This window comes from Myzus persicae, unplaced genomic scaffold (assembly GCF_001856785.1).
Source record: "Myzus persicae strain clone G006 unplaced genomic scaffold, MPER_G0061.0, whole genome shotgun sequence".
NCBI lineage: Eukaryota > Metazoa > Arthropoda > Insecta > Hemiptera > Aphididae > Myzus > Myzus persicae.
The window spans coordinates 92,686-110,698 of record NW_019104444.1 but is presented as its reverse complement, the minus strand read 5'-3'; the positions used below and the strand labels follow the sequence as shown (position 1 = coordinate 110,698).

Sequence of the window (18,013 nt, the reverse complement as noted above, 5' to 3'; positions counted from 1 at the left end):
CATTTATTCCTATGTACAAGTAATAAATAAAAACTGTTTAGTTATAATTTATTGTATTTATATTATAAATACAAGACAGACAACAATAGTATGTACTATGTAGTGTATTATGGGTAGGTACTGCGTATTAAATCATTATTAAGTCTACGTTTCTATGGTTTGAAAAAAATCTTAAATTAGTTGCTATAGAATCACTAGTGAATAAGTAATTTTATTTTATGGATATTAGTAATTATTGTATACATTGGTATTTATATTTTGTCATTCGAATATAAAATAATACAATATTATTCACATAATATTGATTTATTAATTATTTAATATTAAGTTTACCTTACACGAATCATAATAATTAAACCTATGGGGCGCTGATGTAATTCGTATTTGTTAAAATAAGTCTTGGTACTAATTTAATTTCTCATTATTTTGTACACAATCAATGTATTATAATATATTTAACGTTATAATTATTGTAGTAATCTCGTAATTAATATTACCAATATATCTATTTATTTGCATTATATAAATTGACATATGTTGTTCCAACCATAAAAAATTGAATTATATAAATTTAACAACACGCTTGGTCGAAGAAGTCAGGGAAAAACTTTAAAAATAATTTTGAAAAATAGTAATACTTTTTACACAACAATTGGATTTACACACAATGTGTTCATTATACTCATAGAACTCATTTAACTTATATGGTATAGATAAAATATTATAATTAAAAGACACAGATAAAATAAACATACTTTATGTGCATACAATATAAATATATAATAACTATTATGAATAATATTAAAACTTAAAGTTGGTGTTTGACTATAAATACACATTGATGTCTTGATAATAAACATTTTATTTTCGACCTCTGAACAATAAACGGTCACGCGATTCGTTTAGGAACACGTCTTAATACACAAATTTCGTTTGCCGCATCAGCTTTTGCCTATGCATATATTTACTTTTAGTTTCTATAGGATCGTAGTTTAACTTAAGTACTGACAATAAGTATTTCTGTAAAAAAAGTGTTATATAACTTTAAAATCCCTCGATTGTAATTAAATCGTAAACATCAAAATTAATGTTAAAAACGAAAATGTTACATTTTTTGTTACGGTTCATTAAATCATTTGAAGAATTCGAATTTTATTTTTTATAACACATTTTTTCGAGTGCTTTGTTTGTGTTCAATAACTATTATTTTATATTTTCTATATATAAATGTTTCTGTACAGGGTGATTCACCAAGCATGCTCATCCCATAGTGTTCACCCTAAAATTTACTTTTACAGTGGATTTATTCTTACTATAATTTTTAGAATTTTTAAGTATAAGTACTTAACCATATTTTCAATTATGATGCAACTATTTTCAAAGTAAATTATTAGACAGATGGTTTTTATTTTGAAAATGTATCCTTAAAAAATACTGTAAAATAGGTATAACTCCTAATAATTAATCTGCTACTTATTATACCCAGACAATTTATATAAAATATAAAAGGTTGATCTAATTTATGTATATTTAATAAAATCCATGATCATATACATATTAGGTCCCATGTCTTCCAAATCTATCATCATGAACTTAGTACACAAACTTAAATATCTCCAAGACTTGTCGATCAAATTTCGAATTTTATACAACAACATTTTCAAAAAAAAATCATCTACAACAATAATTACCAGGGAACATAGGTGACTCTATATAAAAAAAAGGAATTGGAAATCAGCAGGACACTTCTGAAACGGTTTACAAAATCTAAATATTATAAAATAAAGTCAAAATCCAAGAATCAGAATTTTAATAAATTTATTATTGAATGATAAAAATACGAAACGCTTGCCGAATAACTGCATCTGGTTAAGTATTTCAGTTCCACTCGCAATATAGTGAGGTAGACATGTGTAAAAAGGGCTGGCATGTCAATGATGCAAATAATATGGTATACGTTTTAATGGATTGTACAGGGAAAAAAATACACATTTTATCTATTATAATTAAGGGCGTCACGAGGACGGGATAAGGTCTTGGACAAGGCACTGTTAAAATGCTGAAAATGGAACGATAAACCCCGTTCGGGAAACGACGTCAGAGATCTGGGAAGAAATCGCCGACATTCATGGAAACGTGGTGGTCGCTTGAACTTGCTCCGTCGCCTCCACAACATCTACTGCCACAGGAATGGCCTTAGACTTGCCGACGAGTTTTAGCTGTATTTCGGCCAACGTTTTGTTTTTGGTTTCCGGCACGACTGACGCGGCAAAAGCAGCGCCCATCAAGCAAAATGCGCTGAATGTCAGGAAGCAACCCTCGTGGCCCAGCCACCTGGTCAGCTCGGTAGACACGTACGTGACCACAAACACTAGCGTCCAGTTGGTGCAGGTGGTCAGACTCGTCCCGATCGGTTTCACCTGAAACCCGAGACAATAATTATTTAAGAAAAGCATAATATTATGACTATCACCTAAGGCAAAAGAACTTAAGCTAAAACTACTTAACCTCATCTACCGGATAGGTTTCTAGACATATGTATTCCTATCAGTCACCACAAATTAGTCAGTTCAATAGATTCATGAATAATATTATGGTTATATGCAGGGCTGGGCAAGATACCTCAAACAAAGTATCTAAATACAAGATACAAGATATATTTATAATTGGTAACTAAATACAAAATACAATGATATTTAAAAAAAATACTAGATACAAGATACGTGTATCTGAGATACATATAAGATACAAGATACAAGACACATTATTCACATTTATTTATTCATTTACCTTAGTCACAGTAAAAAATATATATTTTTAAATTAGCAATGTTTATTAACTATTAAATATTTAAATTTTATTTATAAAATATTTATACATTTTTTATTTATATTTTGAACTACAATTTTGGTTACCTTTTAATGGAACTAATTTTTTGAGAGTTTAATTTGAAATGGTAGATCTGCATGGAAAATGAATAAACCTGGCAAATGAAATTAGTCATTCAACAGCAGCTGAAGCGGTTAGACTTGCGTTATACTATATATATGATATTTTTATTTTTGGGTAGTTATTTAAGTGACTAAGTGATTTATTTTATCATTTAAAAAGCTTATAAATTCAAGTTCGTTACTTGTCTGCTGTTTTGACAGGTCTGTCTCAGAAGAAAAAACAATAAAAGACTCCTCTAACTCATCACATGAATTGGATTCAATTTCTGAAAAATTTTGTTTTACACTACAGTCTAATTCATTAATACATACATTTGTAATTCTTTAGCCAATGCAACTTAAATGTAGGGTGAAAACATGTTGCTAAAATAGCATAATTAAATTCAGATGTTAAATTTAAAAAAGAATCAAATCTATTGGTCACTGAAAATATTAATGGGGAAATCATAGAAGACAAATGCCTTAATTTGATCAACGAAGTCTTATCCCTGATTCTTACATAATTATATATTATCGGCTATCGACAGTCTGACGCGACGCCAGACACCAGTTACTTTAGTCTAGCTTAGATTATGATTATCTAACCTTACAAACTAGTAATTTGAAATTACTGACTACAAATTCCAAAACTTGTTATTGGGAAATTAGGAAAAAAGTTAAAACATACATTTTGAATGTATCTAGTATCTTAATCATAAGAATATACATTATAAAAAAGTATTTAAATGCACAATACAAGATAAATTAAAATAATGTACCTAGATACAATATACAAGATACAATTGTATCTCAGACACGTACCTTAAATACTAGTATCTCAGATACTGCCCAGTTCTGGTTATATGTAGGAAAATATTAACGATTATTTAATTCAATTTGCATTTATTTTACAAGAAGATAATAGGCCCCACTGAACATGTTTGTGTTATGGCCCATATTATAAGGCAAATCAATAATTATGTTGCATAGTGTAGGTACACAAGTAAAATTACCATTTAATAATATTATTTGATCATGGGAGAGACATACACTTAATGAAATCGTACACAACATTTAAAGCACCAAAATATATTTTGGTGGAAAATAAAAAGAGTTTTTAATTGAAAAAAGGTTTCACTATTTCGTTGTACTTTATTATATTAACATGTCGTTATTATACGCAAGTCCGAAGTTCTTCGTATTACGGTAAAAATGTTTTCGCTATTCAAACACTAATCTGCAACGCAAGGACTTAAAAATAAGACTTTACTGCAGTTAACTCGGTTCGTTAGTTTTCCTGTGTAGACTCGTAATAAAAGATTAATTTATACAATTAAAAATACTTAGTTGTTTATGTCGTTTTTAGGTTGTTAGAACAATTTGTAGTTCAATGATTATTTAACCCTTTTCGTGCTATTTATGTAAAAATATTAAACTATTATACGAGTTTTGATAATTATATGTAGGTAAACAATAATTGTCATACCACTCCAGTCAACATAGTACAAATTAACAAACTGCGTGAGAACTGAGAAGTGAATCAACGTCTAGAGGTCTGGGTGCTAAGCTGGTACGACGGATCTATTGTAGATCATCAATAATATTACTGTAACATTATCAATAAATTATTTTTTTGTTATCATGTTAAACTGCCCTTTGGCAGTTCAATGAACCAATATCAAGAATAATAAAAATAATAATAGATCACTCGACCTATATAATAAAATATTGTGTCGAAGTCTAGTCTTAACTCTTAAAATGTACTCTTTGTCTTTTGATTCGACATGCAGTAAATTACTGGGTCAATAATTATAACAAGCCGCGAAACAAAAATATCTAGTTGAAAAAATATTTAAATACTTAAAATTACACGAAACTCGTTATGGATTTGGTATACTAACGAGTTACGAACTAATTATTATTGCCCCGAGTACCACTATATATTTCCGACAACGAACCCTTATCTCTGCCATCGCGTCCGCTCGAACGCTGATAATTAATAATTAACCGTCGTCGAAAATGTAATAGGTATAATATTAGAATAATGTTTGGTAAATTGGAATGCTCATCGCCGTAAGTCTGAAGCAATAAATTCGTTTAAGTGTTTTGTAGGGAGTGAGTGAGTTTTATTTCATTGTATTGTGCCGAGACCGCCAAATTGGCGCTGTTGAGAAATTTTTATTGGTATACGCCGCAGCTGGTCCCACGACAAAATATATTATATTGCAATGGCGCACACCGATGTATATGGGCAGGTATATATGAGACTCAGTCGTTTACTCAGTTACTTTGTTTTATTTTCATCTCCAGCCCAATTACATATATGCCGTACGAGTATATATATATATTTGTAAGTATGCGGTTAACTTTGTAATTATTATTATTATTGTATACACGCGTACCTACCTTCATACATAAAATATAATATGTACACCGAGCACAGCCGCAATTTTTTCATTTCGGATCAGAAGGCGGCGGCGCTCGACGCTCGTGTAATGGCCGTCGTAAAGTTTTTACGCGTTCCGAAGTCGAATAAAGTATATTATATAGTACGCGTATAATACTATACTTATAAATTATATTAATTTATAGACTACTGCATATTGGGTAAGGCATATTAAATATCGTTTCGAACCTTGTAACGCGTATGTACAATAAAACAAACATAGGTAGTATATTATGATTTTGTAGTGCAACATTCGCTTATCCGACGAGTGGCCACAACATTTGAATTTAATTTTATATTTAATACGACTCTCGAAGAGGCGCTATACGAAGAATATTATGCAAATAGTGAAACCGATTTAGAGAAGTTCCTGGACCGCGTTACTAACCTCCGACGAGTATATTTCGCCCATCAGTATCCAAGGCACGGGGCCGTAACCGATGGAAAACGCCGATATGTACACAGCAATGCACACTAAGGGTAACCAGTTGAGTTTCGAAGCCAGTTCTAGATAATGAGTTTTGATCAAAAAGAATCCGCCCAAACCCACGTAGCAGTTTGCCATCAGCAACCCCGACAGCACGAGTAACAACTTCCGGCCACTTTTGTCAACGATCGTACAAGAAACGACCGTCATGAGAAGCTATATATGAAACAAGAATAAATAATAATAAAATAAATAATAATAAACGGTCCTGAAATAATTACTTATGGTGTTTAGTAATAGTTTTAACATTTTCAGCCTCTTGACTTACCTAGGTTCTGTTATAAATGTATAATATTTTTTAAAATCGTAAAATATCCTCGTTTTTACCTATATAGAATGGTTACTTGTGTACGCTTATAAAGTGGTATAATATTATAAAAATTATGCGTCCTCGTACGAAGCTATCCTTTACGAGCTGTCGAATGCAACTTTAAGTCTTATAACAATATTATGTCCGATATTATGCATTATTACTTATTACAGACATATTATAGTCGTGTTACTCAATAACTCGTGGGTGACTAAACTATTTGCTTACTTTCTTATTTGTGCAGAACGTAGGTACGATATTGACTTACGTTTTAGTATTTTACAGTTATTGATAATGAGAAACTTTTCTACAGCCTCCCCCCCCCCCCTAGACTCGTTCAAGTTTTGAAATGGAAAATTTATGTTTTTCATCCGACAGTTAGCATTCAATTAGAATGAATTTTCAAAAGTGATTTTGTTGTCATTTTAGGGCTAGGCCCGAGGAAATAGCACCTTTGGGTGTAGGTTTTCGAAATATGACTAGCAAATTTATGCTTACAACACTAATTGTTGGGCGACACACCTGTTGCTTGTCTTGAGGCTTTGGATGTACGTTATAAAAACACGTCACGCCAATTCACGCACTGATTGCATGCTAAATATCTGACCAAAACAATTTTTGAAATTCGAATGGGGTGGGAAGATGTACGATCCTATGTGGATGACAAATTTATCAGTGCAAATCTATATGAGTCTCATAGAAAATAGTCGATTGGATGAGTAATATAATATAATTTTAAGATTCGTGACCGATATATTATATTGGCCATAGATATAATATTTAGATATGGTATATATTATTATACTTAATGAGATTTGCATATTACTATTAATCATTTTATATTCGTTTGGTTTACTAGCAAATAATTATTTTTTTAAACAGGCTGCAGGCGTGATACTGTACATATTTTATTCTACTTTTTTAGGGTTTCTATACAGTTCAGTCAAGTTGTACTTGTGACTCAGTAGACCTTATCACCTGTACAACACCAACGACTATGGTGCACGTGTTCGGACTCATGTTGCTGCCGGTCGACTTGAATATATCGGTCATGTAGAATATCACCACGTTTATACCGCTCATTTGCTGGAAAAACATGCACCCAATACTGATCACCAGGGCCTTGCGATTCACCTTGTCGGACAGCACTTCCGATACCGTATAACTTTGTGATTTTTGCTTTTCTACGAACAGCTGGAAAAAAAATTGTTTCGGGTACCTTCAGTACCTATATACTCGTATAAAGCGAATTATTTTGCAATCCAGATTCGTAAAATGGCACACGAATTGATATATATATTATATACATACAAAATATGCACCTTTCGAACTTCTAATTCCAAATTTTATTATGCTATATAGCTATATAACCCAAACTTGTCCGGGAAAAAATTAGCAAAAATACGGTTCTATACGTCGTACCTCGGTTTTAGCGTAGGTACCTCAGTTGACTGGCAAAACATATTAATTTTTTTTATATAGATTTCATAATTTTTTTTTTTTAATTGGCTGACAAATATAAGTTCATATAAAACACTGACTATTCCACCGGACAATATTTTACCGTTTTTTTCTTATTTGAATTTATTTAATTTATTAATTACTGGACATATGGTGCCACTGGCGTGTTCCTATTTTATCGCTGAATATTTCGTGTACATGAGTTGGATCCATAAAAACCTTATGCTTAAAACCTAATCCGTATTGTCCAGCCCTTTAAATTGAAAAACTACCCCGTTCGAATCAGTCATAAAAGACACTTTGTTTTATATTGTACTAGCTGATCCCGTCACTTTGTTGCCTGTTAAAAATGTCATCTTTATATGATACTCGATGGTGATAATGAGAACAGTATATTATATGCCTACCTGCTGTGGATTGCGATTGCGGACCCCACTTGAGGAGTACTTCATATAAATAATGTTTTATTTTCATTTTGATTGCGGACACGCCGATGAGCGGCTATAAGTGCAACTCAGCCACCTTGGTAGGCAATGTGCGAGAATTCAATTGTATTCATTCTTATACCTGATCTGCCCGATGGACCACTGCAGGAAACCAATAAACAAAAAAAAAATACCAATTTCCACTAAATATATTTATATTTTTCCTATAACCAATAGCAATCGTATATAAACAAATATTTCCTTCTTAAATCTTAAAATCCTTGTTTGAGCAACTCTCCGGGTCGAACCTATCGGGTCCCATTGTGAATCTAAACATTCTAAACCATCCAGGGCGTCACCCAAATGCATACAAAAAAAATTCATTCGAATCAGCCCAGCCGTTTAGGAGGAGTTCAGTGACATACACAGTACACACGTACAGAAGAATTATATACAAGATAATAAAGATAAAATAAATAAAGATTATTATAAAAATAATTATTTTTAATAATTATTTACTATTAATTGTTATACATGCATATTATGTATGGATATTAGTCTTACCTTGATGGATGTCAATTCTTCGGTCGTGTCCGACGAGTCTCGAAGTATCTGCAGCGAAACAGCCGCCCCGTCGGGATCGTTGATGTTCATCAGGTGATACGGCGATTCGGGTATGCACAGCACACCAATGAAATGTAAAATCACCCAAAAGGCGCAGGCGCAGCAAAATGGCACGTAATTCAGAAATGCTCCCGACGTGTACGAATACAGTATGCCGATGACTATGAACAATTGGAATACCGTTCCCAGACGACCTTTAACGGGTAGGTAAATATTTTTAAATGATACAAGGATACATTAACAGATGTCTGTACATAATACAGTGAAACTTCCACATAACGAAGTCTTTTGGGGAACATTTTGAATTTCAATGGACGAGTCGGTTTCCAATTGTTACCAACTTGGTTCCCGTTTAGTCTATGATATAGTGATGACAGTTATGTAGATACCTATACATACGAATTGGTTTCGTTTAACTTTCGTTTTAATCAAACAACCATGTTAAAATTACCTTTTTCAATTATAGTTGAATTATTTTTATCGTACATTCAACTGATGGCAGTCTCCTTCCTATTTTACAAATGGACTTCAGAGTGTCTATATTGTCTAGAGTACCTCCTATAGGTGGCTAGGTATAATTGTTTATTACCACTGGAGTTCGGATTTTGTAGATCTATAAAAACTATTTTTGATAAACCCGCAACAATATTATGGATTATAGTTTATAGTTGATGCTTATTAATTTTGTTTTATTATTATTTAGTTTATGAGTGTATAACCATACATATAACAGGTTACAATTAGTTTAATATTCTGAATTGTAATTAAACGTATTAAAGATAAATAAATGTAAAAAATATTTTTAAATTATTGGTTGGGACCAGTTGACTAGACCAATATAGAAAAAAAACAAATTTCTACAAAATCCAAACACTAATTATTACTTTAATTTTGTGTTACTAGAGTCTCGTACAACTATACTGTAGACAGTCATCAATTTTAAATTATTAGTAATAGGTCTAACCAGCGAAGTAATATGTGCTGCGAGGTGAAATCAAAATTTTAGTATATACCTAACACCACCGCAATCGCAGGAACGGGCAGCCCCGCTGTTGTCGAAAAGAGCGTAAATAAGACGTACGTATGTGAGCAACGCATGTCGCACGGGTTAAGTGTTTGTTTTATGATTGTATTTTATACTTACATCAATAAAAGTTTTTCCAACCGAAATAGTGTTCTAGTTTTATTTAGTACCGTTTGAAATTCTAAACCTTCTACAATAAGGACAGTGCTGATCGAATGGGCTTTGGTGAAAGTCATTCTTTATTTAGAAAGATTTTAATTCAGCATCGTATCTGGTACAAGCTAACAGTATTGATCCAATTTTCTTTGGTGAGGAGAATCATTAGTTTAGACTCTAAAAACTTTACACATATATTATCTAAACTTTAGTGCATATAAGACCAATAATTACTATGGTAAATCATCAGGTTTAGTGCACGTCACTCTAATTCGTGTGATACGAAACTATATATAACAGTATAGGTGAGCGATAAACTATAATAATACCTAAATATTTTACAATACTAATTCAATTCTGAATTATATTTTCTGTCAAACGATTTGCAACGACTGTAGTTCGTTCTGAAAATAAAGGTTCTGAAGTAGATGATAATTCTACTTAAATTTTTGATGGAAAATTACAGACATCTGATCTTAATAATATATTATGTGCGTATCTATCTTTTATACATGGAAACATCGGGTTCTAATTTTATTAGACAAGATTTTTATCAACAGATGATAAGTAATTTTGACCTAGGAACCAATTCCGTATTTATCATTTTCCAATTACGTCCGGCTATGTGATTGCACGTGTCTTATCCATAATAGGTATACTAAACTACATAAAGTCGTCTTAAACATAAACGTCAAATAAAAAATTGGGTTTTTGAAGAGAAAAACAGCGTTTTGAAAATATAATGCAACGCACCTCTCATCCGGGGCTCGGCTATCTCGCCGATGTACGACGGTATGACGGCACACAGGGCTCCCACCCCGATGCCCTGCATCATCCGGCCTGCGGACAGCATCCAAACGGAAGTGGGAAACACCAGCATGGCCCAGCCGACCAACAGGAACCCCTCGAACAGCATCATGCTGCCAGGCCGCCCGAAAACCCTGGACACGTATCCGGCTGGAAGCGCTCCCAGGGCTGCGCCGATACCGAACACAGAGCTAAACTTCTGCGCGTCATTTCCGGTGACCGCGAATGGGAACGGCGACTCGTCGGCGTCGAACATGCTTTGGGCCGGTGACGACCACCCGAGTATGGTACCGGTGGCTATCGCTCCCAGTGCCGCTGAAACGGTGAAGTCTTGTAATTAATTCCGAAGATCATGTCACACCAACGTCGATTTACGGTTTTTGAGTGGGTAAGTCGATATCGCCTCTAACGAACAGGATATAGGGTATAGAACTGACTTATGCAATAACTTTTGTTATAGTCAATATTTTGAATTATTTTTTTATGTAATTTATAGTCACTTGCGCTATATGTATAATATAAAAAAAATTATTTTTGTTTTTAATACTGAACAAAAAAAATTAAACCTCATTTTTTTGGTGAAGTTCAAAAAAGCCAATTTGTGAATCTGATTATGAGAACAATTTGGATGGTAAAAACATTTATCTAAGTCGAGTGTTTATTTTTTAGAATTTTTTTAAATATCAATATTTTTTTGATTGAATTCATTTGGAACGTAATAACTTTTTTCAAAATATAATTTTAGGATATTTGCTGATATGTATTTATTTCTTAAATTATTTACTACTGAGGCATAGTGTTAAAAAATTATGTCTTGCGTTAAGGTAGCTTCATTTTTTTTTTTTTCTGGTCAGGTCTATCTATTACACCTTGAATACAACATCCAGAAAGCACGATTCCGTAAGTCTTAAATTTTTGGGAACACTATTTCGTAAGATTTTGACAAACAATGATTTGTCAAAATGACTCCAAAAATAACACGATTTCATACAATTTGCTATGCAATTTCGCCTTTTATTATTATTGTAAATTCGTTAAATTTTCGTTAATAACGTTATAAAAAAGTTAAAAATTAAAAATTTGTGAATTTGTACAAAAAAATATGTACCTATACAATTATTTAAAAATAATTATAATTTGATACCTTGGCAGTTGTTAAAAATACGACGCCAACCCTTTTCTACGGCAAATGTCAACCCGTATGTGAGAGATAGAGATTACAGACTTTCGATATTTTTACAGATATTTACTTTCGATTTTTGCAGATTTCACACAAATTAATGACAGAATTGGTAAATTTTGAAAATCGGAGGTTCGTTGATCGACTTTGATAGGGCGTTTTAGAGATTTTACGAACAATATTCATTTTCAAACCGCAATGTTATCCCAAGAGTACCGGCTATTATACGATAATATGTGAATACATCTGCAGTTATCATATTTTTTAATAAGTACACACGCAACACTGCGAATTATCACAATACGCAATAATTATAATTAAGACCTACGTCATACGCTTAACTGCAGTAGATTTACAACAATATTCAGTTTCATATGGCAGCTTAAATAGATATAATAATATTAATTTATCTCCGGACACCGATACGAGTACAAAGATAAACGCGTTATTATTAAAACCGAGATTTGGAATTGTATCTGAAATCCACGTAATCGGGGCCTTGAGTCACAAATTCACAATACAATATCATATAATATACATTATAATAACGCCAAGTTAAATGGTTATTGTTTTAATTGACAAAAACGATTAAGTATCGTGACAACATCGTGTCAAAAATTCACATCCAGTTTTTCTATTTTCTTTTGCAACGTTCCCGCGTGGGTTTACTGCACGTTTTGGACTTACTGTCGTCATAATGTTTTCGTACCGAAGATGCAAACGGAATAATTTATTTTATCTTTGCTATAAAACCTCGCCATTTGGCCGTTGTACACACAACGTTAATACCTACGACAGAGTATACCTACCCAGCAAATGTTGTTTGTTATCAAATGTAGACGATACTAACGAATTTTCCGGGTATTTAACGGTTCAAGTTGTTGCCGAATAGACAACGATAACGCCAATTTTCGTAGACGAATAACTATATAATATAATCGCAATTCACCGGCAGTAACGCGGTATATACACTCTGGTATCATAACATAGAGATTATACCGCAACATAAACACGTTATATTATTGCCTATATACGAAACTGTTAGAGGACCATAAAAGTGGTTGTGCGAAAAACTTTCAAACTATTATTAAGGTTACCAGATCTCCTGTATACATGGATCATAACCTACATAGAAATTGCTGATGCCAGGCGTACCCTCGGTGATCCTCAAAAGAGTTAAAATGTATTTATTAACGTCTACCTAACGGACATTTAAATTTATATTACTAACAATTCCTACATTATAAATAATGGTCTACCTAGTAACGAGAGCTGAGAAGTATTATAAACTCGCATCATCTTAGATAAAGGTGCACTTGGAAAATATGATATAAGTACAATAATGATAATATGATCAAAGGTGGGCATTATAACTAAAGATAGAACGTTAATTTTCTAATGAGCTTGAGAATTTAACAATTGATAGTTGAAATAATTTAGCTTTTCTCGGTTGATTTAAAAATAATACTTTAAATTAAATATTTTTTGAAATTTTAGGTTTTATAAGTGGGTAAATATTAATATAAAATAATAACACGAGCATTTCTGTTATTTTTCTTAATAAAATAATTTTGTAAGTAGATATATTTTATTAGATTAGATAGGCATAATATTATATTATGAATTTAAGGCTTAAATTGCTATTTGATATAAAAAAATTAATATTTGTTAAATTGTTAACTAAAATGTGTAAAGTTTAAATATTTAATAATCATATAAACTGTGCATTATGATACGAGCTCAAAAAAATTGTTTATTATAATTTAAGAAACTAGTAAGATGACTGCGTTCTTCGTGTGATTCTACTGATTCTCATACTAATTTTAAAAAAGTAGATTAACTTTTTTAATTGAGTTAAGTTAATAAACTTCTAACTATTAACTTATCGAGTTAAGTTTATGATTAGTTAACTGTTAATTTCTAACTTGAGTTGGTTAACTTCATTAACGTAACCAATTTCGAATATGATCTTTTTAAATTTTGAACGGTTGACCTAGGCTTGTTTAAACCATACCATTCCTTCAGAGTCCACGCCATTTTAGAACAGCTGGTAATACATTTCACATATTTATATTGTTTGTACTGAATCACAAGATTATTCATACAGGTCATACTCTTAAAGTTAGCAAAACGGTTTCGACGTGGCCAGCCCACGAATTAAAATTGAATCATGATTTAAACTGATCAATTATTATATTATATTATTGCAGTATTTACGGTATAATAAGTAGAACACGACGTGGTTGTGCGGCAATTCCGAGAAATTCGTTGGACACCTCAGATAATGTATAGTTCACTGTCAAGCTATAACAGCGCTAACGAATAGACATTCTTCTCAAAAAAAAAAAATAATATAAAAAACGACAGGGTCAAGATAACATACAAATCAAGACTACCTATACGTAGTTCGTAATCGTGATTTAATCCGTTTGACAAAACCGTTTAGACCGATCAATACAAAAGCATACACGCGTCATACTTAATTACAATATTATACCTAGTTAATTGTGTATTAATTATGCTTTATGAATTGTTCGCATCACACATTGCATTATCCGTTCGTTCTTGTTCGGTTATGATTTTAGTTTTGTGAAAACCATGTAGAGGTGTGGGTGAGTACCGAGCCCGAGTGGGTGACTTGAATATTAATAAGCAGTGATAATATAATATTATGTCTCTAGACTCTAATCATTATCAACCACACCAACGACTAATGACCGGCGTGACAAATACCAAAAAAACGTTGTTTCGTAGCGATACAAAAATAATATATATTATAAAACTGCGAAATAGGTTAACCGAGAACGAGCAAAAGACATAACATTATAGTCGTTTATTGTGTTACCCTAACTTCCTCGTTTCATATATTATGATCGTCCACACTCGTTGGCTCGTGAAGTTTGGTAGCAAATAATGTCATAATATGCAGGGATGATGGTCGACCGATAATATAAATCGACTACATAAAATTATACGATAGCTAACTTTGATGATGTACTAGAACCACCGGTTGACGAACAGTGTAACGCCAAGGGAGAGTAGGTATATATAACGATTAAATAATAATAGCCCCGATGCTTGTTACAACAGCCTATAAAATTACGAGTAGTACCTTATTTGGTCTACAAACAGAAGCTATAACAATATTATTATAACTGCCGATAATGTAAAATAATAAAAAAAGTTGATATTAACATAGCTCGTTTAAGTGTGGTTATTATATTGTATTGCCCTATGAATATTATATAATGATACCTAATAAAATTATAAAAACAGTTTTATTTATTTTATTTACGTAGATTGAGTTCATAAAATTGTATACCTATAAAATGTAGGTATTGATAATTATATTAATATTCAAGTATATATAAATATAATTAAAAAGTAAAGTTCCTGCAATAAGAAAAAACCAAATAAATAAAAGCATTTTAGTCATAGTGAGTACAAGGACTTATAACTATAGCTACTTTAAGTCTCTTATTTATATTTAACTTTTTTTAAATTAAAATTTTTATTAAAATCAGCAGATTCTTTAATACAAATAAAAAAATTTTAAAGAAATTTTATTTCTGCCTTCCTATTGGTATAAATAAAAAAATTAACTAATTAGTTAGTAAAATAATACTATTTTTATGAACTCATCGCCCTTTCATCATAAGTATAAAGTCCAACCACCCGACCCTACTGCACGCCTTTCTAATTTCTATACACGAATCTCTTTTGAATACTCTTCTGAGATTAGAATTATCATACAAATTTATAATGTATTAATTTTTTAATTAAAAATAAAACACCAGTCATTAATCATACTGAGCTGTGCAAGGTAGAGTATAATATGTCCATATCGGTAAGAATACAAAGAGAACGTTTAAAAAAATGCAATGAATACCATCATGCTCATTTATAGTCATTAACGTAACATATACATTGCGTCATACTCGTGTAATACTCGAGTTGAATTAAATCGGTTGTTGTATCAACTATGTAATATAGATTTGTAATTTGATGCTTTGAGAATGAATTTGTCATTAAAACAGATTAGTTTCAATGATATGAGTTTTAAATTATTATAAAAATATAACTAAATAAGTAATCAAACTCAAACAATTTGTCATTCGTCGTAATCTCATACGACGTTTCATTAAAAAAAAGGTTCTCGTATTATGCAATATATAGGTAGTTGAAAACATAAAATAAAACCTACTAAATGTAAATGCCTCTAGACCAAGGTTTCACAACATTTTCCTCCCTTGGACTCCTTAGAGCAGTGATCGGAAATTAATGTCTATAGCGGTCCAGATAATTTGAAAAAAAACTTTAAAAATTTAGTTTATAATATTGAACCACCTATTTGAGAAACTATATGTAAGTCACCAAGTAAAGCAAATTGAGATATTGAGTGGCAAGTGTTACCGAATGATAGACGGATCATGTGTGAACATTTGAAAAAAAATGGATGGATTACATACGTAAGTAGTATTTACTAAGTACCTACTGTAGTCTGCAATTAGTACAATTACATACATTTTTTATAATAGTAAAACCGCCATTAGATTATATTATTTGTTGAGCTTTAACAAAAAGGTATGATAATTAATTGTACACGAAAAAAGGTAACTTATTTTTAACTAAGTTAAGTTACTTTTTTTTCAACTTAACTTTTAACTTTTAACGAGTTAAATAAATAAGAAAAGTAACTTTTAACTTTAAACTTAACTTAAATTTGTCTATAATAACTTAACTTAACTAGTTAAAATAATTAGTTAATTGCCCAACCTTGTGAAATACTAACCTAACCTAACCTAACCCCAGAGAGGACATTTGATTTCTTTCAATTCCTCAGACTGATGAACTACTCCAGAAAATATGACATAGGTATACAATATACACATAGTCTTATAGCACGTAATATATCTACAACAAATTAAATATTCATATTCAAAATAATTGTTATAAAACTTAAATATAAGGTATCCTTAGAAACGCCAATATTCGTAGCAGTTGAGACTTATCAATAGAATAATGAATACAAAATATGAACTGTTACTTTCAATAAGAAACAAACGTTGGATAATACTCACCAATCACCGTTATGATGACTTGAGCATTTATAGCACCTCCAGATAAGTTGAATATCAGCGCGAACTGAAACAAAAATAAACATCAACGTTGACTTTATTCATCCGACATGACGGGTAAATTATTACAATATAATCGAGCAAAATCTGGAAAACCCTTTTTGAAAATTAAATAATGAGTTATTTATTTCGATAGACTTACGATTTTCGATTTCTTCTGACGATCTGGTAGAGTCATTTCAATATAGACGCCCTTTTATGGATGGTTATATTATAATTCACATAAAGCTGCTCGTGGAAGTAGGCAGATCGACAATATTCAATATCGAAAAATCGGTATACTATGAACGTCTTTGTACCACGTTTTAATGCACGGTATTGCTATTGCTCAAGTTTAAATATTTCTTCCTAGATACCTCTATAAACCACGTTTATAGAGAGGCGAACGAAGACGACACATTATTATTATTAGGTTGGTGTTCGTATGTGTCCCCACCGTTTCGTCTTAAAGATATTTTAGGAACACACGTTGCTAGGCTTGAGCTTTAAGCGTCCAAACACGTTTATAATGATAATATTATCCAACGCGCATCGACGGAAAGTCGCTCATTTATCCGCAGCGTTCAATGAATAAGTGCTAATTTACAATGGGTCCGTAAGACGGTTTTTTTTGTTTTTCTAATTTTTTGTCATTAGTCATAACGTGCGCGACCTAAATAAGCGAATCCAAATAAATAACTTTGTTCTTACGATATAAAATATCACGAGTTTCCGAAAACTGTTGTTGTATCAAAAAACAAATTGTGTATAATATACTATAAAACATTATACAGACGTATTTAATCGCAGTCCGCTGCAATTCATATGGCAGATGTCCCGTTCGTATATCATGTTGGCAGTGGTTGAATTGGGGGAGGGGGAGGGGTCTCAGAAGGACGGAACTTTTTTAAATTTTTCTTCATATTCATAGCGTACCTCTTTATTCTATTCATCAAGGAACGCAGGGGAACGCAACATTTTTTTATAAAAATGAAATAAATAAATAAAATATTTATTTTTTATTAAATATTTTTAAATAAATTAGA

The 18,013-nt window shown here is 31.6% G+C and overlaps 1 protein-coding gene across 1 annotated transcript; it reads right to left on the bottom strand.

Moving 5' to 3' along the window:
• Nucleotides 1-1,801: 1,801 nt before the first annotated feature.
• LOC111042207 (facilitated trehalose transporter Tret1-2 homolog) lies at nt 1,802-17,166 on the bottom strand. Its single transcript, XM_022326749.1, has 7 exons — nt 17,131-17,166; nt 16,932-16,995; nt 10,617-10,985; nt 8,624-8,877; nt 7,152-7,367; nt 5,765-6,019; nt 1,802-2,420 (listed from the first exon to the last, which is right to left on the bottom strand). Exons 1-7 carry the CDS (start codon nt 17,164-17,166, stop codon nt 2,127-2,129), a joined length of 1,488 nt encoding a protein of 495 aa, XP_022182441.1. The 3' UTR covers nt 1,802-2,126.
• Between the last annotated feature and the right edge of the window lie 847 nt (nt 17,167-18,013).